This window comes from Miniopterus schreibersii (assembly GCF_964146895.1).
Source record: "Miniopterus schreibersii genome assembly, chromosome: 8".
Classification (NCBI taxonomy): domain Eukaryota; kingdom Metazoa; phylum Chordata; class Mammalia; order Chiroptera; family Miniopteridae; genus Miniopterus; species Miniopterus schreibersii.
In genome coordinates this window covers 6,270,028-6,294,093 of record NC_138109.1, presented here as the reverse complement: position 1 = coordinate 6,294,093, position 24,066 = coordinate 6,270,028, and the positions used below count along the sequence as shown (strand labels likewise).

The 24,066-nt window shown below is 56.5% G+C and overlaps 1 protein-coding gene across 5 annotated transcripts; it reads left to right on the top strand.

Annotated features, from left to right (window-relative positions):
- The first annotated feature begins 391 nt into the window (after nt 1–391).
- Nucleotides 392–22,849, top strand: H6PD (hexose-6-phosphate dehydrogenase/glucose 1-dehydrogenase). 5 transcript variants are annotated; one of them, XM_081144734.1, is made up of 6 exons: nt 5,041–5,089; nt 8,998–9,137; nt 9,467–10,103; nt 11,230–11,347; nt 18,811–19,080; nt 20,132–22,849. In XM_081144734.1, exons 2-6 carry the CDS (start codon nt 9,010–9,012, stop codon nt 21,490–21,492), a joined length of 2,514 nt encoding a protein of 837 aa, XP_081000860.1. In that variant the 5' UTR covers nt 5,041–5,089; nt 8,998–9,009; the 3' UTR covers nt 21,493–22,849. The 5 variants fall into 5 exon arrangements, with proteins under 5 accessions (XP_081000862.1, XP_081000863.1, XP_081000861.1 ...); XM_081144736.1 differs by lacking the exons at nt 5,041–5,089; nt 8,998–9,137 and adding an exon at nt 392–601; XM_081144737.1 differs by lacking the exons at nt 5,041–5,089; nt 8,998–9,137 and adding an exon at nt 2,681–2,850.
- Nucleotides 22,850–24,066: the final 1,217 nt, after the last annotated feature.

The following is a 24,066-nucleotide window of genomic DNA, read 5'->3' as shown; positions in this document are numbered from 1 at the left end:
CCCACAGCGCGGGTCAGGTTCTGGGGAGGAGCCAGCAACCAGGCTCCCAGGCTTCCTTCGGGACCCCCCCGGCCCCCCCAGCTTCCCTCGGCCACCGCGCGTCTCAGGAGGCGGCCCCCAGGGCGGGAGAGGAGGCAGCGGGGGCGACAGGGGGCAGACACTCGCCCGCTCATTCCGCTCCCAGGGCTAGCGGGTCCCCGCGAGGCAGGAAACCCACCCCGAGCCCCGCTTCCTTCCCGCCGCGTGACCCCGGGCCGCGGGGCGGGGCCTCGCCTGCGCCTGCGCCTGCCCGCCGCGCGCTCCTGCTCGGTCCCCCGCGCGCCCCGCCCCGGAGCCCCCCGCGCGCCCCGCCCCGGAGCCCCCCGCGCGCCCAGCCGCCTGGGTCCCGGCCGCGGCCCCGCGCTCGCGGGCAGGGAAGGGCGGCCGGGCGGAAGGTGGCCTCGCGCTCACCCCGCTCGCCGCCCCGGCTCCGCGGGCGAAACCCGAGCGCGCAGCCGGCGCGGGCCCGTGGCGCACACCTGTCGGGTCAGCGGGGCCCGGCCTGAGCGCCGCCCGCGGCGACGTGTCCCGGAGCAGCGCGGGCTCTGACGGCCGAGACGAAGTAAGCTGCCTCCCCCGCTTTCCCCCGGCTCCCGGGCCACCCGCGCTCCTAACGCCCGCGGGCGCGCGCGGGGCCCACCCTGAGGTCGGGGGTCGGGCCGCGGGCCACGTGCGCCTGGGAAATCCTCGGGCGTCTCGTTGGGAAGAGTCCCCTTCGGCGCCGCGCGCCCCCCGCAGCCGCTGGGAGCAGGCGGGGCCGGAGCTTGCGGGAATTCCTCTCCCACCCTCTTTCCGCGAAATAAATTAATGGTGCACGTCTTTCAGCGCAGAGGCCTGGGCGCAGGTTCTGTTTGGTGATGGTTCTGCAGCAGCGCAGCCAGGCCCCTGCGAGGCTAGTCCAGAGGGAGCAACGGGTCCCTTCCCAGGCCTCCTGGAATTCAGTTCCGTGAGAGTAGGAACTCTGGGATCTGCTTACTCTTTGGCATTAACCCTCAGGTTGCAATCGGCATTTGCAACACGCCGATCCGGTGAATAGTTTTCCGGAAGTAAACCTGCCCAGAGCTCTGAAAAACAGCTCACTCCGTTTTGAAAGTTTGGCCGGAAATGAGAATTTCTAGAAAATTCAAAAGCCTGAATTCCTTGCCCCACCCCCACCCCCTCCCCTCATTTCCCCCCTGCCAGGCCCTTGGCTCATGAAAGGTAGCAGATGAGAGAAAACTGGTGTAGAGTAAGCGTATTTGAATTTATGTTCTGCGTTCTTTTGTTCAGTGATGGATGGCTGATAGAATTTTTGAGCTTAGAGGCGAATCCTGTAAGTTTTAGGAGCACCCGAGATAAAAATGCCCCGTGTTTGGCATGAACAGAACTCATTTTTCTTACAGCTTTCTGTGTAACTGTTTCTTTGAGGTACGTGACTGCTCCCCACATAACCACTCTAGGCAAACATTCAAGTCATTGTATCCAAAGTGGAGTTTACTAAGTTACTCTTTTTTCATTTATTGATTTGAGAGAGACAGCGATTTGCTGTTCCACTTATTTATCATTCATTGGTTGATTCTTGTATGTGCCCTGACTTGGGATCAAACCCACAACCGCTGTATATCAGGAGGACGCTCTAACCAACTGAACTACTTAGAAGGGCTACTAAGTTACTCTTACAGTCAGGTGGCTTTAGGCCATTTAAAAGAGAAACAGTTAAGTCTGTGGGCAAGGAAAGGAACCAAAGAGGCACTTGGGTCACCGGCGGCCTGGCCACTTCTCATTTTATTGATGGAATTTGAACAAGACAGATGTCGTCGCTGGTTGGCAGACCTCACCTGGAGTGTCAGGCCCTCGCCCAGGGTCAGAGCAGGAAGTCTGGTTTTGCTTTTGGCCGCCCAGAGTTGGGAGCCAGGTGGCTTTTTGTTTGGGAGAGTTCTTACCACCATTGCCTCCCAGGGTATTTTCACAGCCGGGATCTGGGTTTATTTTTGGCCAGGGGGTTAACATGAGGTGATGATGCCCATTTTACAGCTGGAGAGAAGGCCCTCAGCGGTGAAGCGAAAGCCTAGGGCTCCAGAGTTAGAGGTTTACCCTCCTGGGTTCTTTGGGCCCGATTATAAACCCCTCAAGGGCTGGGTGGGGACTTTTAAACCATCTCAGCATCGTAATCCTTTGATTTTTCATCAGTGTGGTAGCTGTCGAGCTAGGTGGTCCCCGGCGTTTTTTCTGTTGAGAGGTGGTTAATTGGTCTGGCAGCTGTTCCAAGAGAGTCCCTTCACTCAGACGCTGTTGGTGTCATAGTGACTGGAGGTAACGTTTCATGGAGCTTACTGTATGCCGAGCTTCGCGCCAAGTTCTTTATATGGATCGTCTCCTTTTGCTCCTATCCACTCATTTTCCCGTCTGCGGTTGAGGTACAGAAAGGTTAAACGACTTGTGTCGGGTCACACGGCTACTGTGCGGCCGAGCAAGGATTTGAACCCAGAGTTCTCACGTGGAACCGGTTCTCCAGAAACTGGAAGGACCCTACAGGTTTTAACCGAGCAACTCAGGTGTAAGCACAGTTTTCATGACGTCAGAAGGAAGGAGGAGAGTGAGTCACCGGTAGGCAAAGTGGACCCAGGCCGTTCGCAGCCGTTAGTGCTGGGGCAGTGTGACCTCCGGGTGCAGAGCTGCCTCCCAGCCTGGGTGGCGCAGGCGAGGGAAATAGCCTCTCCGTTTAGACCGCTGGTGTCCCGTCTGTTAAGGAGCTCGGTGTCCACACTGGTGCAGTGTTTGTACATGTTGCCGTTTGGGGTTGAAGGCCTGCATTTTTGCAGGTGGGGAGAGGTAAGCGCTGGAGACAGTCTGCCTGTGTTTAGATCCTGTCGCCTCTAAGCTACCCGACCTTCAGCAAGGTGTTTCACCTCTCGGCACCTTAGTTTCCTCCTGAAAGGGACAGCTGTAGTACTTTCAACAGGAGAGGTATATTTAAGAAAAGAAAAATGGAGACAGTAAGAGTACCTACCTCATAGGTTGTGGCGTAATGCATGGCCCGCTCTTAGCCTAGCGGTTGACCTATGATTAAATACTCTGTAAAGATCTCTCTTATGTGTGCTGTGTCACAGCGCTCGAAGGCACCACTAGAGATTTGTTCCTGTGGGCCATCGCTCACATGCGGAGAGCTCAGACACAGGTGGCAGTGGTCTCGTGCCAGCGGGATTTATTTGTTCATTCAGCAGATATTTCTAGTGCGCCCTCTGTGTGCCAGGCCCCGTTTCGGATGGTGGAGACGTGCAGCGAACAGACACGAAAACCTCTGTCCTCGTTGGCATGTACCTTCTTGAGGGGAAGGGTGACAGACAAGCACAGCAAGCATATTTAGCGCACACAGTGTGCTCGAAAGTGGTATATGCGATGGAGGGACATAAAGCTGGGGGTGACGCGGGGGCGGGAGGTTTACGGTTTTACGCGGTTGGCCGAGAAAGCCTCACAGAGAAGGTGACATTTCAGCTAAGAATTGACGTTAGCGAGGGGGTGAACCATGTGGACATCTGCGGGGAGAAGTAGGTCAGGCAGAGAGAACAGCAAGGACAAAGGCCCTGAGGCAGGAGAATGGGCGGCCGGAGCCCCGAGAGGGGCAGAGAAGCAGGAGTGATCAAAGAGGGAACTGGCGGAAGGCCAGAAGGTATAGACCCTGCAGGCCACTGACCAGGAGAATGACACTACCTGACCCACGTGAAAAGATCACGCTGACTACCGTGTTCAGGGAAAGAAACAGGCGGCCAGTTAGGTGGTTTCTGCAGTAACCCAGACAGAGGTGACGGTGGTGGCTAGGACCAGAGTAGAGTAGTGGAAGGTGGAGAGAAATGGGTGTTTTCTACGTGCATTTGGATGATATTGTAGGGTTTGCTGACAGGTTGATGACCCCTAGGTTTCTGTCCTGACCACGGGGAAGGATAGAGTTGCCTTTTACTGAGAATGGGGAAATCTGCACTTGGAGTAGGATGGGACAAAAGTCAGTTTGATTTGAAATGTGGAAAGTCTTATAGACAACCAGCTAATGGTGTCAGAGTAGCAGTTTGTCTGAGTGTGGAAAAAGTCCAGACTGGAAACACAGACTTGGCAGCACAGGCCAAGCCTTCTGGTGAATGTGTAACAACCAGCTCTGCAGGGGGTGGGGGTGCGTGGGGGAGCCTGGTTTGTAGTGACTGCCAATATCTGCTGTGTAAACACTCCTCCTGGCCAGTTTCAAGCACACATTACAAAATATCTTTGCCTCACAGATACAATAGATGTAAATAATGTCAAGAGCATAGGTAACTAGCAAAATGTAGCAAAATCATTAGGAAGGCATGGGTTTTGCGTTTTTTATGATGTGTTTTTAATATAATTGGCTGAGTTATAAATTTGCATAACTAGGTTGTTAATCATGTCTGTGTTTCACAACTGGCTGGAAAAATTCTTGAAAATGTATCAGTTGAATGTTGTGTTCCGGTACAGTGTGGCTCCAGCACACCATTTGGGTCACTGGCACCTAAGATTGGTATCTAAAGAGGTGTTGGGAATACGGACTCTCTGAGATTAGGAAAAAGCGCCCCAGGGCCGATCTCTCAGCCTTGTCCCCCATCTAGCCTTGGGCAGGTCACTGATGAGGGTTTGACTTAACATGTGCAGGGGTGTGTGGCACCACCCGGCCCACCCGTAGGGAAGAGTGCAGGAAAAACACTTGCGTTGACAGTTTTGGAAGGTCCTTCCTTCCCGCCTGACAAACAGAAAGTAGCCGTCACCGGCGTGGGTGCCGCGTTGGGAGAGGGGGCGGGGCAGCCTCTGACCTTCACCTCCCAGCTCCTGTCCCGCCCCTGGGCTGCTGGGAATAGAGGACCAGCGCTGCTTCCTCCTGGGGTTCGCCAGAAACCGGCGGGGCACAGCACGCGCCGGGGCTGTGCCAGGCTGGGCAGGCACTGCTGGGCAGGTGCCCCCATAGCCGTCTCTTTTGCTCGGGCAGAAACAAAGACTGGCACCCTGATTCTGACCCAGACCCTCTGGCGGCCAGTGAGCGGATGTGAGCAGAGCTGAGCGGTAAAAGGTGAGTCCCCAGGATGCCTGTAGGAACCCCTCAGCCTGGAGTTGGGGGCAGTGAGGGTGCCTGGACTGTGGACATGTGCCCAGCCGGCCAGGCCTGCGGCAGAGATGAACCCATCAGAAGCCCGTCTGCTGCCCCTTCCCTGAGGAGGCCTGTGGCTCCTCACTTTGCACTGTAGTGTGTGTCTGGCAAGTGTCTTGAATAATAATTGTTGTAAATGAAATGGCATCTTCTGCACACTCGACTTACAGCTTCAGAGAGTTTTGTCTTAACTTCTGAATGACACTCATTCCTTCATATTTTAGTCCTACGTCTCCGGCCCGCTGCATTGGCCTCGGGCTGTGAGCACCGAACCACCCTTCCAGAAAGGTGGTGGGTGTCTCTCAGGTAATAGATAGGTGTCTCCTTTCCTTGGAAAGCATAGGACTTGGGGGCAGGAAGTGTGGTAGATCCTGTAGCTCAGTCTCTTCATTTCATGGGTGAAGAAGCTGAGGACCCGCCAGGGAAAAACGCTCATTCAAGGTGGTGTGGTCGTTTAGCAGCAGGACCTGGGCAGAATCACCCCATATTCCAACTCACAGTCTAATTCTCTGTCTATAGCTTCTCGAACTTTTCACTAAGGATTTTCTTGTTTATTAATTAAAAATAGCCTGGCCTGTGTGGCTCAGTGGTGGAGGGCCGACCCATGAACCAGGAGGTCACTGGTTTGCTTCCCGGTCAGGGCACATGCCCAGGTTATGGGCTCCGTCCCCAGTAGGGGGCGTGCAGGAGGCGGCCAATCGATGATATTTCTCTCTCATCGATGTTTGTATCTATCTGCCTCTCCCTTCCTCTCTCTCTCTCTAAAAATCAGTAAAAACATATTTTAAAAAAATAGAAGAGAGTCATAGCAGGGTCAGCGATCAGAATGCCACCTCCATGCTTTTTGGGGAACTTCAGGTATATAATTTTAGAAGATTTCTTTCACAGCCCATTGCTCTCGGCAGGCGAGGAGGCAGGAGGAGATGCTTCAGCAAAGCCTCCGGGAGTAGAGCCTCGCAGTAGGAGAGGGGCTTCGACCCCGGGGGACCTGCTGGAACCACCTGGGGTCCCTGTTTTTCGATGAGGAGACGTGGACCCAAACTGACTAGGGGACTTAATGAGGTGGTGCAGCTAGGGTGGCTTTGAGCCCAGGTCCTCTGATCCCGATGCCATGCTCCATTTACACAGGGACTGGGGCTCAGGCTGTGGGGCTCTATAGCTGACTTCACCCACAGTTTCCTTATCTGTAAAACGAGCCTCATCGCAGAGCCTCCTTCACCAGGAGTTGTTTTTTTTTAATTAATTTCTTTTGGGGGGGGAGTGGCGAGAGGGAGGGAGAGAGAAAGAAACATGGATGAGAGAGAGAAACATCATTGGCTGCCTCCTGCACACCCCCTACCGGGGATCAAGGCCGAAACCTGGGCATTTGCCCTGACTGGGAATGGAACTGGCCACCTCTGGGTGTGTGGGGGCGATGCTCAACCACTGAGCCACACAGGCCAGGGCTACCAGGCGGTTTTGAGGAAAGATTGAGACAGTGCATTTAAACCCTCTGCACACACTGCCTGCTTGGTAGACGTTAGGTATTATTATTAGGTTCTCTGTAGTTAGCAACCAGTTTTTGCAAGGGGGTGGGCAAATCTAACCATGGGAAGACCCATGTCTGGACCTGCCGTGGGCACTGAATTGAAGGCCCACGGCCCTGGTGCAGGGAGCAGGAGGCAGGTGTATGTATTTTGATTCTCCTGCCCCCTGTGATGAAAGCTGTTGCTTGAGACTCAGAGCTCAGTATTTCAGAGTCTCGCTATTCAAAGTGCGCTCTTTGGACCAGCTGTCAGCATCCCAGGCCCTTCCCTGGACCCTCTGCGTCAGAATCTGCATTTTAAAACGATCCTCAAGAGATTCAGATGCATACTAAAGTTTGAGAAACACTGTTAAGGTTAAAAAAAAAAAAAGGTAATCAACCAACCAAACATGCACACACACCCCTTCACTGGCTCAGGAAACAGTTCCCTAGTGTTGAGCAGCACAGAGTAAGCAACCTTGTTGCAATAGCTGATATCTCTAATTTGTATTTGTTTAAAGGAGTTCTGGGAACATGTGCAAGAGATAACGGGGGGAGGGGGGGGACACGACTAACCTGAGAATTGGGAGCCTGGAACAGGACCGGTCAGGGGAGACTCAGCAAGAACTCTGAGTCAGAACAGGATTCCACAGGGCTGGGAGTTGGTGCAGGCCAGCAGGCCAGCATTGCAGCTTTCTGCAGTCTTCCTGGATGGGGCTCCCTCACCTGCCCGTCCGGGCACCCTGAGGTCTTGTGCTCCTTCCTCTGCTTGTGCCGGGCACATCCAGAACCCTGGCTGCCGCTCCGATCAGGAGCTCTGAAACGCAGCCTGCCAGCTGGCGGCTCCTTCTCCAGGCTGTTCTCTGGGCTTCACATTTCTCGCTGCCTGTCTCCTGCACTGACCTTGCAGCTTTTCCTTCCCTCCAGACACGGCTGGTTGCCACTTAAGAAGGAAATGCTTGAAGGGCCAGGGACAGGAATTGGAAAGCAGAAGAAAGTAGAAGGGTCCTGTGGCCCGTCTGGATTCGGGGGTGAGTGCAGGTAAAGGAGGAGTGGAGGAGGGAGGCTTGGAGGCCACCCAAGGGGTCCCTTGATCTTCCAGTTAAAGCTCCAGTGCCATCAGTGTCTGGTGTCCTGCAGAGTCTGGTACAAGCACTGTGGTTGGATCTTCTTAGTTTGGCTGCCGCCTGGCGCCGTCTCCGGGATGGGTCTGGAGAGAGACAAGAATGAGTCAGAGGGAGAAGTGGAGGGAGTCTGATGCCGGAGTCAGGAGGCCGAGCTGGGGCCTGGATCCAGGGGCCATGCAGGCCTGCAGGAAGGTCAGCCGGCCGGGCTGCAGGCCTCTGCCAGCTCCTGCGATTTCTCTGTGCTTTAGTTTCGCTCTCTTGTACCAGATTACAGCCTCACGGTTGAGATTTTATTACCTTTATCTGGTAGAAAGGCTGCCATAAAATAGGTGCTAATCAGTAATCTTCCTTCCTTCCTTCGTTAGCTCGCCCAGGCTGGGCCCGTTCCCCCCCCTGTCCCCGAGACCCAGTTGCTGCCTGTGGTGTTTCCGGTCCTCGCTTCCCCTACCCCCTCCTCAGAGCCCGGTCCCTGGAGGGAAACTGGAGAATGGGGGAGCGTGGAGTGAAATCGAGCATGTTGAGCCTTACAACCGCGGTCCGAACAGAAGGCCAGAGAAAGGCATCCTCTGGTGCATCTGTGGCAGGTCCGAGGCCTCTCGCCTTTCGCACCTGTCAGCTGCTCCAGATCAGGCTGAAAAGCAGCCAAGGTGTTGGGCCACGTCGGGAGGCCGCGGCGTGCAATTGCCATGCAGCCAGCTCAGGGGCCCGGGAGGCCGGTGCCTGTCTGCTTCCCCGCCTTCTCGCGCGGGGACCTCCGCCTGCCTGAGCCTCAGCTGCTCCACCTGCGGAAGGGTGACCAGGTGGTACCCACTCCGCTGGGTCTGCTTGGGGTTCTTGTCTGCGTTCCGTGACATCCAGTGCATACATGCGCCAAGTTCAGTGTTTGTTGCTCTTGTTAATACATATCCCACAATAATAGCTACCTACCGCTTATATAGTACTCAGTAGGTGGTAGGCACTGCCCCAAGCATATAATAAACATCAACTCATAATCTTATAACAACCCCGTGATGTAGGTACCTACCTCTGTTACTCCCATTTCAAGTGAGGAAACTGAGGTACAGAGAGGTTATATCATAGGCAAAGGGCGGCACCGAGATGGGATTCAAAGTTGGGATTCAAACTCAGTCCCTTGGTTCCAGAGTCATTGTTTTTAATCACTGTGCTGTAGCAATTAGCAGTGATTGTTTTGTGCTTAGAGCCCAGTGGACATGGGAGACGCAAAGAGAGATGTGAGAGAAGGTGATCATAGCTTCCCACAGTTCCAGCCACGGTTCCTGAGCTGCCCTGATGGTCCAGGCAGCCTGTGCTCAGGGCACAGACCGGCCTTGGTCATAAGGTGGGTAGCTCCGATCCCTTGGCAGCCCTGTTGACCTCCCTCCTGGCTGTGCCATTTTCCCATGCTCCTGTAGCAAAATGCCCCACTTCTAGCAGTGGCCTGCCACCTTCCCTGTTTAAAGAGCAGGCTCCCTACCCACCGGCTTTCTGGCTCAGAAGCAAGCTGCTGCGGAGGGAGGGGGAAGCTGTGGGCCTATAGCGTTTTCCTGAGAAACGCTGTTTCTTGCCAGGCAGGAAATGTTTGATAGCCTAGAAACAAACGTGTTTACCCCACATCATGCCACCTGAGCCATGTCTGAGCCTTCCTTGTTCCTTGTGTGTCTTTCCCAGGCACCCCGGCTCTTGGAAGATGCTCACTGTGGCAATGTGCGTGGCCCTCCTGGGCTGCCTGCAGGCCCAGGAGCTCCAGGGACATGTCTCCATAGTGCTGCTGGGAGCAACTGGGGACCTGGCCAAAAAATACTTATGGCAGGGACTGTTCCAGTTGTACCTGGATGAGGCGGGGAAGGGCCACAGCTTTAGCTTCCATGGGACTGCTCTGACGGCCACCAAGAAGGGCCAGGAGGTCCTGGCCAAGGTCCTGGAGTCCCTCTCCTGCCCCAAGGATGTGGCACCCAGTCGCTGTGCTGAACTCAAAGACCAGTTCCAGCAGCTGAGCCAGTACCGCCAGCTGAATTCAACGGAGGACTACGTGGGCCTGAGCAAGGACATCGAGGCCCTGGTCCAGCGCAAGGGCCTCCGGGAGGCAGGCCGGATTTTCTACTTCTCGGTGCCACCCTTCGCCTATGCAGGCATCGCCCGGAGCATCAACAGCAGCTGCCGTCCAGGCCCAGGTGCCTGGCTGCGGGTCGTCCTTGAGAAACCCTTTGGCCACGACCACCTCTCAGCCCAGCAGCTGGCCACCGAACTTGGGAGCTTTTTCCAAGAGGAGGAGATGTACCGGGTGGACCATTACCTGGGCAAGCAGGTGAGCTTCGGCGTGGCGCCTGCCGGAGTTGGAGCGAGCTGGGCGCAGGTCGACCCCGTGGACAGGGCCACACCACTGGTTGTGGAATTAGGCCTGAAGGCACGTGAAACCTGAGCTCCGTGGTCGTTTTGAAGGTGGGCAGGAGGTGAGAGGGCAAAGGACAAGCCACGGTGAGCAGGTCTGTGCGGCCCTAGTCCACGTGTCCAGCGCTTGTTCTTTGGTGTGTCCTGTCCTGTTTCCCAGCAGTGGTCGGGCACTGATCTCTCAGCTATTCCCTGCATCCCCTCGGGAGGTAGCCCCAAGACACTGCGGTCTGGACCTGGAATTAACCACCTCATTCCACACCCATCTGCCTGTTTTTCAGCATCGTTTTCTTCCTGAGTTCTGTTTTGAGCCAGGAGGCTGGTAACAAGATCTTAAAGCGGAGTAGGGACCCAGGGTCTGTGCTTCTCGGTCAGGCCCTGTGGCAGAGTGTGGGGCTGAGCTGGGGGACGCACTTCAGGTGGCCAGTTCACTCTGAACGTGCCCTCGGAGCCCCGATAGGACATCTCTCCCCAGAAACGCCAGCAGAGAGCACACCTGCGTTCCCTGGTGCGAACCAGGCAGGCGAGCCCAGGCCCGCGGTGTGGCTCCCCATCCAGCCCTGCTGGGAGATGCAGTGCTCCCAAAGAGTGGTCCTTAGACCAGTGTCCGTGCTGGTGAGATTTTCCCTTGTTTATGGGAAAATGAAAAATAAAAATAAAAATACTGAATGTCAATTTGAAGTTTTTCTTACTCCATTTTTGGAGTTATAGTACCTTTCTGTTATTAAAAGTTGGTGTCACAAAGCATAGATAATCTTAAGTATCTTGGCAAAATAAAAAGCTGATAACCCTGTGGAGGTCACTTAAAAGTTTTGGAGTCCTTCCTGGACGAGGTAGCCCTGAAGTGCAGGGGCCATCGCTCTGAGCGTCTTTTCAGAGCCTGGAAGAGAGGGAAACATTGATGTGAGAGGAACATCGATCAGTTGCCTCCCTCATGCGCCAGGGGTGGAACCCGCAACTTAGGTATGTGCCCTTCCTTGGAGTCAGGATTCCTCCTTCGTCCTGGAAGAACCTGCAGCACAACCAGTCTCCTTCCCCGCCAGGCCGTGGCTCAGATCCTGCCTTTCCGAGACCAGAACCGCAAGGCCTTGGATGGCCTCTGGAACCGGCACCACGTGGAGCGGGTGGAGGTCGTCATGAAGGAAACGGTGGATGCAGGAGGTGGGTGATGGTCCCTCTCTCGCCCCCTTGCCTTCCTCCTGCCCTGTGTCTGCTGAGGTGCTGGGCCAGCCCTGTGCCTCCGCCAGGACTTGTCAGAGGGACTTTGTTGCTTGTGTGTGGACCAAATGGTCGTTGCTGCCCTTAGGGAGCGTGGGGTCTCGCTAAGTAAACTTGGCTCTGGTGCAGTAAACGCCAGAAGTTAACCTGAGTTCTCTGGGGGTGCGGCCGACCATCAGGCTGCGTGAGGCTTCCTCAGACTTTCACATTTGCCCAAGTGGCAGCCTCTGGAAGGCTTCCCCTCGTCATCTCCTCACCTTCTGGTCCCTCCTGTTCTTAGTCCTGAGCTCAGTTGTCACTTTCTTGGGGAGCCTCTGCTTAGTATCTTGACAGGAGACACTCCTGTGACACTTAGAGCTGCAAGTGCCTCCCAGGGGAAGGGGGAGAGAGAGAGGGAGAGAGAGAGAAACATTGATGTGAGAGAAACATCCATCAGTTGCCTCCCTCATGTGCCAGGGATGGAACCCGCAACTTAGGTGCCCTGACCGGGAATCGAACCGTCACCTTTTTGGTGTACGGGACAATGCTCCAACCACCTGAGCCACCTGGCCAGGCTGCCCCTGCCCCCAAGTTTTTTCCTGGTCTTATTCCTGTCCAGTCTGCCCATCCCTGCGGATCCCAAGGTCCAGGCCGTCCCTGCTCTGGCGCCTGGCACACACCTCGGAGGTGCTGGATAAATACCCGGCGAAGGAGCAGTGTTGAGCTGGGAGTCAGAAGGCCTGAGTGTCTCTGCCTTCACCTGGGTGACCTCAGCACGTCACTCCCTCATCTGTGAGATGAGCAGGTTGTGTAGATGACAACAGCCGAGGCCCCCTTGAGCTCTGGCATTCTGGGATTTCATCAGATTTTTTGAGCATGGACTGTCTATGTTCAAAGCATTGGTTCTTGCCCCAAATAATAAAAGTGAATTCTTTTTGTGCCCTAATCCCCCCATTAGCCGAATGAGGTGGGTACGATTAGCCTGCGCTGGCAGGTGAGGGCTGGTGATGTGCCCTAGGTCCCTCGGCTGGAAGCGGTGGGGCCGCGCCCCGGGCAGGCAGGCTGGCTCCAGCCCCAGGCTCTGCACCCGACTTCCAGCTCCTGCTGAGACCGCTTCTGCAGCGGGCACCGCGTGCCTGGGCAGGGCGGGATCCCAGACCCCTCGGGCCTGGGGAGGGGGTGGCGCTGGGACCAGGAGGTCTGCCTCTTTCTCTCTGCCTTCTCTTTTTCTTTCTCTGGGTTACTCTCTCCAGCTTTCACTTCTTCCTTGGATGTGTATTTAGAGCTAGAAGCTCTGTGGTGATACAGAGAACAGTGAGACCCAGCCTGTGTCCCCTGACACAGCACAGATTCAGGAGAGAATATATCAGGATGAATTCCAAAATGAACCATGCAGGCAGGCAGCGCTGTGGGGCAGGAGAGGGAGGCTTGGTGGGCTGGGCGGTCAGGCAGGCCCTGGGGAGCCAGGCCTGAAGGGCACTGCTCCTTGAGAGGAGCTGGGTTTCTCCAGTCTGGAACCCATATCAGAAGAGAGGTCCCCGCTGCAGTGAGCCTTCGGGGGTCTCGGGATCCCCCAGCCCTTCCAGACTTTCCCTGCGGTCCTCAGCAAGGGCTCAGGCCGTGGGGTTCCTCCTTGTGCCTGTGTGTGTCTGGGCCCTGCTGAGTGAATGCTGGGCCTCGCCCTTGCTTTATCTGCAGAGATGAGCTTCAAACCCTGCGCTGAGGCTGAGAGCGTGGGTGGGATGGGAGGGAGCCCCTGCCACACCTGCTGTGGGAGCCAGCACCTGGCTCTGCCTGGATGTGGCCTGGTTACCAGCAGGGGTAGGACACCAGGGTGCCCTCCACCCCCATTTCTGCAGCTCCTTCCTGTGCCCACACTTGGTTAGGGAAGAGCCGTGATATCTGGAGGTCCCAGTGGGCACCATTACCGCTTATTTCTTCTTGGATCCTATCTCGTTTGTGGGTTTCTTTGCAGGATCCCTGTGGAGCTAGGGGCTAAGCAAAAGTGCAGCAAAGGTACTTTTGGATTTGGGAGAAAGGAAAACAGAAAGACAGGCAGGGGCCTGAGCAGGTCTGGTTGTACAGGAGGGAGGTTAAGGCTGCTGTGTGGGTCTAAGCACAGCCCAGCTGCCTGCCGGGTGTGGGTTCTGAGGGGCAGTGCTGCCAAGCCCATAGCACAAGGCTGCTCTACTCAGCTGGGCTCTGTGCCTTCAACCCAGTGCAAGGGCACCCAGAGCAGGGCCCGCAGAGAGGGCCCACTAGCCCCGAGGGACTTGCAGCCAGTAAGGATGCAGTCAGAGGGTGCTGGTTCAGCCCACTGTCCTGTCAGAGGGGGCCAGGAGGACTGCAGCCGTCCTGGGGGTTGGGTCTCCCTGGCCGGCCTGTTTACCTGCCAGTTGCCTCTTCAGGCCCAGAACAGTGTAAACAGTGTGTAACAGGAATGACTTCCTGCTCCTGTGCTCAGTGGGGCCTTGGACACCTGTCCTTCAGCAACACAGTGAGTTCTCTCTCTGTCCCGTTCCCCACCCCCACTGGGACCCAGAAGGACAAGCATTCTTCATATCCCAGAAGTGTCCTGGTGCAGTTCTGGTCCCCCGAGCACTTATCCTTGCTTTCCCCTCTGGGTCCTGCTTTGGAGCTCGGACCCTGCAGCGCCCCCAGCCATGGCCCAGGAAGCCCTGTGCCCAGCACATCAGGACTCAGCTTTCCTTTTTCCCTGGGTTGGGGGTAGGAAGCAGGCAGGAGGAAAGACTGCCCTCCTGCTGGAGGTCACAGTGCCTGCTGCAGTGGGACCGAGTGAGGCCTGCGGGCAGGTTCTGAGCCCAGCATTCTGACCGGTAAGCCAGAGGGCAAAGTGTGGGGCCTTCTCCCTCCAGCCATCCCCCCCACCCCAGCAGCCGGCCCCTGGCCTTTTCTCCCTCCTCCTGCAGCTGTGCAGCCCCTCGCTGAGTCCTGTGCAGGGAGGCACTGATCTGGTCCCTGGTGGCAGCCTAGACCACCACCCTGAGTGCTAGAAGGGGAGGGGGCTGCAAGCCAGGCTGGGAAACAGGGCTTTTCTGGTCTGAGCTGCTGCAGGCCCTGGGAGAGGGAGCTGTGAGCTGCAAGGTCGTTTGGATGTCCCCACCCCCACTCACATCCAAATGGGTGGAGGCGGCTTCCCCAGCTCCCTCCCTCCACGGCTGTGTGAGTGGGCCTTTTTTCTCCGTTTCTGCCACAGCCTCTGGCCCAGAGGAGTTTGCTGCAGCGGCAAGGCTGCTGCTTAGACAGCAGGGAGGGAGGGAGACAGGCAGAAGCACCCCCCAGTACCCAGCTCCCGCCGGCTCACCTGGGAGCCCTCCTGGGGAGTCCCCATCCAGTGAGCCCCTGAGAGTCACAGAACCCCTGAAACAGCACTGTGGGCCACATAAGGAATGACCCTGGTGGGCCACTTTGCTTCTGTGTGGAGATGACCCCTGCTGGCCCCGCCATGGCCACTGGGAAAGGCTCTGCTGAAAGGAGGGCCCGGGTCCCTAATGGACTGAGGTTGGGCTTGGGAGGGTCCCTGTTCTGACACTGGGGAAGGAGCGTGGTGAGTGTCCATTCCGAGGGCTGAGTGACCGCTCAGTGCCTCTCACTGAGGGACAGGCCGCCAGGACCCTCCCAGGGGCACCGGCTGTGCCGCCTTCCCACCTGGCGCCAGCCGGGGCCCGGAGCTCGCTCAGCGGGCGGCTCCCTTCCTGGCTGCAGGGCCCCGCAAGGTGAGCTGGGGCAGCCGCCAGGCTCCTTGGCCCAGCCCCCTTTTTATTTTTAGTGATCCCAGAAGGTATTGGTAGGGATCTCAGCTGGCTTTTCGGTTTTGTGTGTGTTTTTAAAGCCCTCTTTTTAACTGGGAAAATTGGCATCCCTCATAACGTGGAGGCAGTGGGGACGAGGTTTGAGGTCCCAGTTCTGAAGGGCTGTGGTCTTCAGCACAGTCTCTGTTGTGTTGTGACGGTGACCCAGCGCCTCTGTCTGGGAGTGTCTTGAGGGTTAAATCCGGTGATGTACACGGGAGTACTTTACAAATGGAAGAGCTTTTCTCCCGTCGCTTAGGCAAGGACAGGAAGTGGGCATGGCCTCAGCCGCTGGGCTCCACGTGACTTATAGGTGACCTGTGCTGGGTCTTTACCCCATAACTGGTCTGTTATATGCTTTTAAAAGAAGATTTTTTTTTTTTAATTGATTTTTAGAGGACCGGAGATTGAGAGAGAGAGAAACTTCTATGTGAGAGCGAAACATCAATTGGCTGCCTCCCGTATGCACCCCCACCAGGGATCAAGCCTGCAGCCTGGGCATGTCAGGACAGGAATTCACCCGGCGACCTTTCGGTGCGCGGGACGATGCCCGACCCACTGCCCCACACCGGCCAGGGCTGTTGTATGTGTTTATGTCCTATCTTCATTGAACATTTTCTCTCTCTTCCACTTATATATGTATTTAAATTTTCATGTATTGACAATCTGCATAACATATACCTTTTAGTAGTGCTTATCTTTCTGTTCAATTCTATTTATACCACAGAGTATGAATTGTTCTATTAGTAGGCATTTTGGTTTCCAGTTTTTTGCTATTTTAAATAGTCCTTTGTGAGCTTTCAAAAAGTTAAGATACAATTCACATGCCATAAAGTTTACGCTTTTAAAGTGTACAATTCGGTGGTTTTTAATGTATTCATGAAGTTGTGCAACCACTATCTAATTCTGGAACATTTATGAGCATTGGTTGTTTTTTTTTTCCTTTGAGTATATTTCTGAAATGGAATTAATAGGCCAAAGGGTGAAGTCTACTTTATAGCTGTTATTACATCTCATCAGACCTCTCTTGCCCTCTGTGGGGTGCTACTGTGTGAGGTTTCGAGGGACAGCGCACGTGGGGTGCAGAGCAGTAGGTCTCCCCTGCTTGTGAGCTTGGGTGAGCTCTGGACTCAGGCGGGATGGAAGCCACGTGCATGGGGGCCTCTTCCAGTGGCCCATCCCGACTGTGCCCTGTTCCAGCCTTGTTCACATCGATGGACTTTAACTCTCACCTTTCAACCTAGGAAAGGATGGTAGGGGTTCACAGAGATCATTTTCAGGGGGGGCGGAAAAATCAGCCCACAGCAACTGGTGATATCTAGAAAAAAACAGCTTGTTGGGCATCTTCACGAGGCCTCTCCCCTCCCTGTCTTGTGCCGGCACTTAGCTGCGGGGCCTCCCCTGAGAGGCACAGGCCTGAGGCTTTCGTCCCTGCACTTGAGCTCTGAGAAGGCAGAGCGGGCCAGGAAGGGATCAAAGTCCACAAATCTGTGGGCTGTGCTAAACTCGGCGCACCCCCTGAAGCTTGAAATTGGGAATAAAGGCTGCTCTCTTTTACACAGCGGGCAGTAAGCCTATGAAATGCTTTCTCCCCACGGACTGGGAGAGTATTAAAAATAGGAAAAGAGCCACTTAGGGATTTGCTAAACTAATGAATAGTAAGCAGATAACAGGGCTTCTAAGGACTCTGCTGTGTTCTCTCCATCAAAAACTCCTCTGTTCTCAAAGCTTTGTTCGCTTTACACTCTTAAGTCTCCTGTGAGTCACTGATTCTAAAGCACTTTTTTTTTTTTTCCATATTTGAGCATCTCTGAAGTTGGGTTTCCCATTGATGAGGTGACATATTGAATTGGCAGCCCAATTCTTCCTTAATGGTTATAAAATAATAATCCTTTCACCATCGATGGCATTTTTGATGAGACGAAATCCAGTATCTCTCCAGGGTTCATTGTCTCTCCCAAGTCCCACCTTAGACCTCCAGCTGCCTTGAGATATTTTCAGTGGAGGCCGCATCACCCCTTCAGGCCCAGCAGAGTTAGGACGAAACCCATCATTGCATTTTTCTCATGAAATACAACTACTTTTTCTAACTTCTTTATTTCCAAGTGGTGACTGCTCTCTGAACTGCCTGGCTGGGGGCCCCTCTCTTCGCCGCCCCGGTAACGATAAAAATACCAGCCAGTGTTCGTCAGCGCTTCCTGCGTGCCAGGCGCTGTTCTCAGCCCCGAGCACGTGTTGACTCAGTAACCTCACGGCAGCCCTACAGGGAGGCACCGTCACAGTTCCTCTCTTAGATGTGAGACAGAGCCACTCGCCCGGGGGCACAGGGCTAAGACACGGCAGAGCAGGCGGCCGGGCTGGACCCACTCCAGGCCACGGCTCTGGGCGGCCTCCGCCCGTCTCCACCCAGTTTCCACTCAGCCACTGAATACCGTCTGCATTTCACTGTTGCTCCGTGTGACCGGCCCTGCTTGACGTCATTACCACCAGCCCCTCTCTGCCAGGTCACCTTGCAGGTCCTGGCTGGCTTGATCTTCCCACAGTGCTTCTTTCGTGTCTCCAACTGCCCTCCTCTGACACTTCAAAAAAACCAGTTCTATTGAGACATAATTTATATATCACACAATTTACCCAAAGTATACAGTTCAGCAGGTTTAGTATATCCACAGAGTTGTGCAGCCATTACCACAATCCATTTTAGAACATTTTCATCGCCCCCAAAGGAGCCCTGTGCCCCTTGGCTGCCAGCCTCTAATTTCCCCATTCTCCCCAGCCCCTGGCAACCACTCATCTGCTTTCTGTCTCTATGGATTTGCCTGTTCTGGACATTTCATATCAATGGGATCTTACGATTTGTGGCCTTTTGTGTCTGGCTTATTTCACTCAGCATGATGTTTTCGAGGTTCACCCATGTAGCATTTGTCAGAACTTCATTTCATTGCTGACTAATATTCCATTCCGTGGATAGACCACATGTTACTTATACATTCATCAGTTGAGGGCATTTAGGATGTCACTGTTTTGGGGGCTCTGATGAGTAATGTTGGCTGTGGACATTCGTGTACAAGTTTTTGTGTGGACATACACTTCCATTTCTCTTGGGTACACGTGGCAGTGGAATTGCTGGATCATATGGTAGCTCTTTAACTGGTTGAGGTCAAGGACTTTCAATAGCTCCTGAGACTCCTCAGCCTAGTTCCCAAGGCCCTTTCCACCTGTCCTCGATTTCTGCTATTCACAGCCACAAACTGCCGGGCCAGGCATTGCCATCTGAACTGCGAGCTGGGACCTCTGCCCGCTGGCTCGTGCTGTTCACCTCAACTGGGATGTGACCCAGGGGCAGAGTCAGCCCAACATACACATCTTTGAGACACACAGCATTTTAAAAGATCTGAATTATTTGTGCACATGAGATTACATTTAATCTTTTTATGTTCTCCAAAAAATTAGAAGGTTGGGTCACCCTGGGCCCACACTCCTGTGAGGCACCGCCTGATGGCAGCTGAGGCCTTTAACTGTCCCGAGGGACATAAGCGCTGCCCCACCCCCTCCCGCTTCTACTGGCCCGTGATGCCCACTCTTCACGGCCTCCCCTCCCTCTCCTCCCCCGCGCAGGGCGCACCAGCTTCTACGAGGAATACGGCGTCATTCGAGATGTCCTGCAGAACCACCTGACGGAGATCCTCACCTTGGTGGCCATGGAGCTGCCCCCCAACGTCAGCAGCTCGGAGGCCGTGCTGCGGCACAAGCTGCGGGTCTTCCAGGCGCTGTGGGGCCTCAGGAAGGGCAGTGCCGTCGTGGGCCAGTACCAGGCCTACAGCGAGCAGGTGCGCAGGGAGCTGCGCAGGCCCGACGGCTACCACAGCCTGACGCCGACCTTCGCAGGTGGGCCCTGGGGCTGGGCATGAGTGGGGGCTGCCCCGCAGCCGGAGGCAGCTTTCCAAGTCCGGACGCCCTTTGGTTTGGGCTAGAAGGGTCTCCAAGTGGGATTTTTACAGGGGTGCTCAGTGGCCAGCGAGACATTTCCCTGCCTCTCTGGCCTTCCATCAGCTTAAAGCAGCAGGGCGCCTGCTGGCTCCCTCTGGGCCAAGGACACCCCATGACAGTCTCAGTCCAGTGTCTGTGCACAGATCCTTCAGGGCTGGGCTCAGACCTCGCTCCCACCCTCGTGGTGCTTCCATCCAGCCCCCCAATGAGGCTGCAAATCTGTCTGGCCATAGCCCGAGGCACCTCCAGCGGGCAAGGACCACGCTGTCAGGCAGGTGCCCCCAGATCCATCCTCTGTGCAGCTCCCCAGGTTCAGAGCTTTCTGGGCGAGGGTGGCTCCCTCACACTGCAGATAATAACCTCACAACAAGAGCAGCAACTGTGGACAGGCACCTTCTCTGTGCCGGGCACTTTATATACATCATCTCAGTCCTCACAGGTGCACACCCAGCAGGCAGGTATGGTTAGCATCCCCATTTAAAGGGGAGGAAATGTGAGGCTCGGTGGCGGTGAAAACGTGCTTGAGGTCAGGCAGATAGTACACGGGGAAGTGGGTTTGGAACTCAGGTCAGGAGTATGCTCAGCATCTGGCCCTTAGCACCCACCCCCAGTCTGAATGCTGAACCCCACCCCCCAACCGGATCCCCCACCTTGAAACTTTTCTTAGAGGCTCTGGTCAGACTCTCAGCCCAGTTCTCCTCCCTTGGGGGGGGACTGCGCTGCTCCCGAGGCTGCTTTGGGAGCCCTACCAGGGGGATGATGAGAGGGGTGAAAGGTGGGGAGGGGGTGACCTAGCAAGGCCGGGGGTGCTCAGCGCCGTGGGTGCCCAGAGGAGGGGCTCGGGGAGGGAAGGGCTGGCTGGGAGGAAGGGAGGAAGGGGAAGCGAGTGGGCCAGGAAGCCCCTGCCTCCCTGTGCCGGAGCGTCACCTCCGCTGTCCCCTCGCCTCAGGCGCCCTCATTCACGTGGACAACCTTCGCTGGGAGGGCGTTCCTTTCATCCTGATGTCGGGCAAAGCCTTGGACGAGAGAGTGAGCTACGTACGGGTCCTGTTCAAGAACCAGGCGTGCTGTGCCCAGAGCGAGAAGCGCCGCGTCGGGGCGCAGAGCCCATGCCTGCCGCGGCAGGTCGTCTTCCACGTGGGGCACGGCGAGCTGGGCAGCCCCGCGGTGCTGGTGAGCAGGAACCTGTTCCGGCCCGCGCTGCCCGGCGGCTGGAGGGAGCTGGAGGGCCCCCCCGGGCTGCGCCTTTTCGGCCGCCCTCTGTCCGATTACTACGCCTACAGCCCCGTGCGGGAGCAGGACGCCTACGCCACCCTCATCTCACGCATCTTCCACGGCCGCAAGGACTCCTTCATCACCACCGAGAGCTTGCTGGCCTCCTGGGTCTTCTGGACCCCGCTGCTGGACAGCCTGGCCCGCGAGGCCCCGCGCCTCTACCCAGGGGGGGCCGAGAACGGGCACCTGCTGGACTTCGAGTTCAGCGGCGGCCGGTTGGCCTTTTCCGTGCAGCAGGCGGAGCAGCTGGTGCCGGGGCCGGGTTCTGCTCCGATGCCCAGTGACTTCCAGGTTCTCGGGGCCAAGTACCGAGACAGCCCCCTGGTCGCTGCCTGGCCCGAGGAGCTGATCGTGAAGCTGGCCAACGACATCGAGGCCGCAGCTGTGAAGGCCGTGCGGCGCTTCGGCCGGTTCCACCTGGCGCTGTCCGGCGGCTCCAGCCCCGTAGCCCTGTTCCAGCAGCTGGCCACAGGGCACTACGGCTTCCCCTGGGCCCACACGCACCTGTGGCAGGTGGACGAGCGCTGCGTCCCGCTCTGGGACCCTGAGTCCAACTTCCAGGGCCTGCAGACTCACCTGCTGCAGCACGTCAGGGTCCCCTACTACAACATCCACCCCATGCCCGTGCACCTGCACCAGCGGCTCTGCGCCCAGGAGGACCAGGGCGCCCAGGCCTACACTGAGGAGATCTCAGCCCTGGTCACCAACAGCAGCTTTGACCTAGTGCTTCTGGGCATGGGCACCGACGGGCACACGGCCTCCCTCTTCCCACAGTCGCCCACCGGCCTGGATGGCGAGGAGCTGGTAGTGCTTACCGAGAGCCCCTCCAGCCCGCACCACCGCATGAGCCTCAGCCTTCCCCTCATCAACCGCGCCAGGAAGGTGGCGGTCCTGGTCATGGGCAAGTTGAAGCGTGAGATCACCATGCTGGTGAGCCGTGTCGGCCACCAGCCCAAGAAGTGGCCCATCTCGGGCGTCCTGCCCGATTCTGGCCAGCTGGTGTGGTACATGGACTACGAGGCGTTTCTGGGATGACGGTGCCTTCGCCCTCCACTCGCTCCCAGGCTGTCTCTCACCTGTCCTTCCCCCTCCCCTCTGAGTCCTGCCACCTGCCCTCACGTCCTGGACCTCTGGAATCTGATGCCTCAGGGCCAGGCCCTGAGAGAGGCCCCACCCCAATCCCTTTGACAGTCCCTGTTTGTGGTGGGCAGACCCAGAAACAAAAAGGGGGGGCTCATGAAAAGTTTCAAGTCCAAGTTAGGAGAGAAACATCCACCTAAAGGAGAGACCCTCAGCGGTTACACGTTAACATCAACCAGCACAAAATAGGCCGGCGTGGGGGCTCCCAGCTCCAGAAGAAGGCAGGCCGTGGGCTGGGAGTGGGGGTGGGGTCCTGGAGGGGGAGACCCTTGAACTGGCTCCCGTGGAGAAGAGCGAGGAGGGCAGAGAGAAGGGCGCATGGAGCGGCTGCAGGGCTAGTGCCGAGCGGGGTGCTGGGGACTGTCCGAGTGCTCGGGCTGGTGCAGCCCCGCTTCCCGCTTCCCCGCCTCCCGGGCCTCTGACATCCAGCCTGTCCTGGGCCCTGCATGGCTGCCTCCACCGGCTCAGTGTGTCAGCTCCCTCCCCTTCGCTCCCGACGGGGAGGTCTTTCCATCCCTCCTCTGTATCTTCGCTGTCCCCCAGGCTCTCCACTTACAGCCAGAGGAAGGATGGTGACAGTAACACAGCCACAAATACTAGGATGTTACGGTGCCCAAAACCTTGGCTGTTGTTCGGAGCCCTTCCTCAGTAGATGAACTTCTCCGCATGGGGGAGGCGCTGGTGCCCCAGGTCCTCAGGCAGGACCCCGTCCCCACCTGCGTGCCTTCGTGACACATGCTGGACATAGATGACCAGGCCATTCCAGGGGTCCCTCCTTTAAGAGGGTCCTTGATATCTCGGGACCTCCCGGTAGGTGTTTCCGCTCTCAGTGTCCTCTCTTGTTTTACCAGGGAAGATCCAGTCAGATCTTTCTTTGATGGTGACAACTCATTTGTGGGGGGGAGAGGTGATGTCCAGTGATGGGCCATCCAGATGCTCTGATCTGACCAGACAGGAGCCAGGCCTTTTGGGGGGGCGGCTGCAGCTCACAGCAGCAGCGGGTGCAGCCCATCCTTCCCACACTATCATCTCTCGGCGGCACCCAGCCTGCTGACTTCCTGTCTGCTGGTCCCTCCTGCCACCTCTCACGTCACCACTAACACTCTGCGGGAGACTCGGGGAACAAGTCAGCGGCTGCTCCTTAAGAACAGGCTGGGTGCTCTGCTCTCGAGAAGGTGGACCAGCAGTTCCTGTTTCCTGAAACCACCCTGGGGCGGGGGGGGGGATATCTCTGAATTAATTGCTTTTAAAAAATATCAAAATTGTCAGGGCACAATTATTGCTTTCATTTGAGATGGGTGCCTGTTAGGCTGGTGCCTGAGCCAGGGGCACTTTTGTTAAAATTCGGCTTCCCCTGGCGTCCAGTGATGCAGTGCAGACAGCACAGCTCTTCATACCGGGAGAGCCGACCTTGGCGGAACAGAATCGCGGTACCGAGGTGGGAAGGTCTCCTCCCTTCCCGGGGTCAGCCTTTTAACCCTCTGCCCTAGGGATGCTGGGCACAGGTGGTTGCAGGCTGGGTGCCACCTCTGGCCACGCGGGGGCGCTCTTGCACCATCCCTGCTGTGTTGTGGGGTGTGTGTTTTTTTAAAATTTTTAAATTTTTTTATTTTTCGCGGTCTGACTTGGGAGGAATTCCCCGTATTGTATTTGCATTTCTGTATTGTGCCTCCCTCGGCCCTTGGCCCCGAGCACTCCCCCAGCTGTTCTTTGGGAATTGCTTCCTCTTTGCTTGCGACACCAGAGAGAAAGGGACCTCCACATGCCCAAGTCTGAGTCCAGGATAAAGGGTGAGCTGTCACCATTTCTGAATAATAGTGAGTCACTGCAGCCTGAGCCTAGGACGTACCGTCCTTAGAGGATTGCCTTGCCCCCAGATGCACCCTTTATCTATGGGGGATGTGCCCATGGGGGTAGGGATGGGGCAGAAAATGCCAAAGATTTCCTTTCCAGAATCAAATGCTGTCTTAACAGTCCCCTGGGAGACACTGTCAGCATTCGCTCTCACCACCCCCTTCCCCCCTCCTTTCCCCCCTCCCCCCTTCCCCCCTCCCCCCTTCCCCCCTCCCCCCTTCCCTCCTTCCCCCTTTCTTCTGTGCCAGGCAGGAGAGTCCCAGAACCAGGCCACCTAGGCTGGTTTCCAAACGTTTCAAGCCATGATCCACAGCAAAAAGCCCTTTACATACGAGTCCTGTAGAAATCCACCTTGAGCAGTGTCCTGAAGGAATCCCTGCCCTGAGACCACGGGGCGCCCTCTGTTTTCCATTTCTCATTAAGAAAATGCTGCTTGTAATCTGCTAACTTGAGCTGACATGTACTTTGGAAAATGCTGCCGGCATCCAGCTTTACCCGGCGCCACAGCCGCGGACCCAGGCTTGGGAGGGAGCACGCGTGCCTGGCCCCACGGGGACGCTGCAGGCCCGGCTGGGACTGGAACCCCACCTTTGCAGTCCCGCAGCCTCAGGCCTC

What these genes read in the sequence shown, in the direction of transcription:
- H6PD (XM_081144734.1), top strand. Translation starts at nt 9,010, where the DNA reads ATGGGAGACGCAAAGAGAGATGTGAGAGAAGGTGATCATAGCTTCCCA. An exon ending in ACCATTACCTGGGCAAGCAG is followed by an intron (nt 10,104 to 11,229) that starts GTGAGCTTCGGC and finishes CTTCCCCGCCAG; the next exon opens with GCCGTGGCTCAGATCCTGCC. An exon ending in CCTGACGCCGACCTTCGCAG is followed by an intron (nt 19,081 to 20,131) that starts GTGGGCCCTGGG and finishes CCCTCGCCTCAG; the next exon opens with GCGCCCTCATTCACGTGGAC.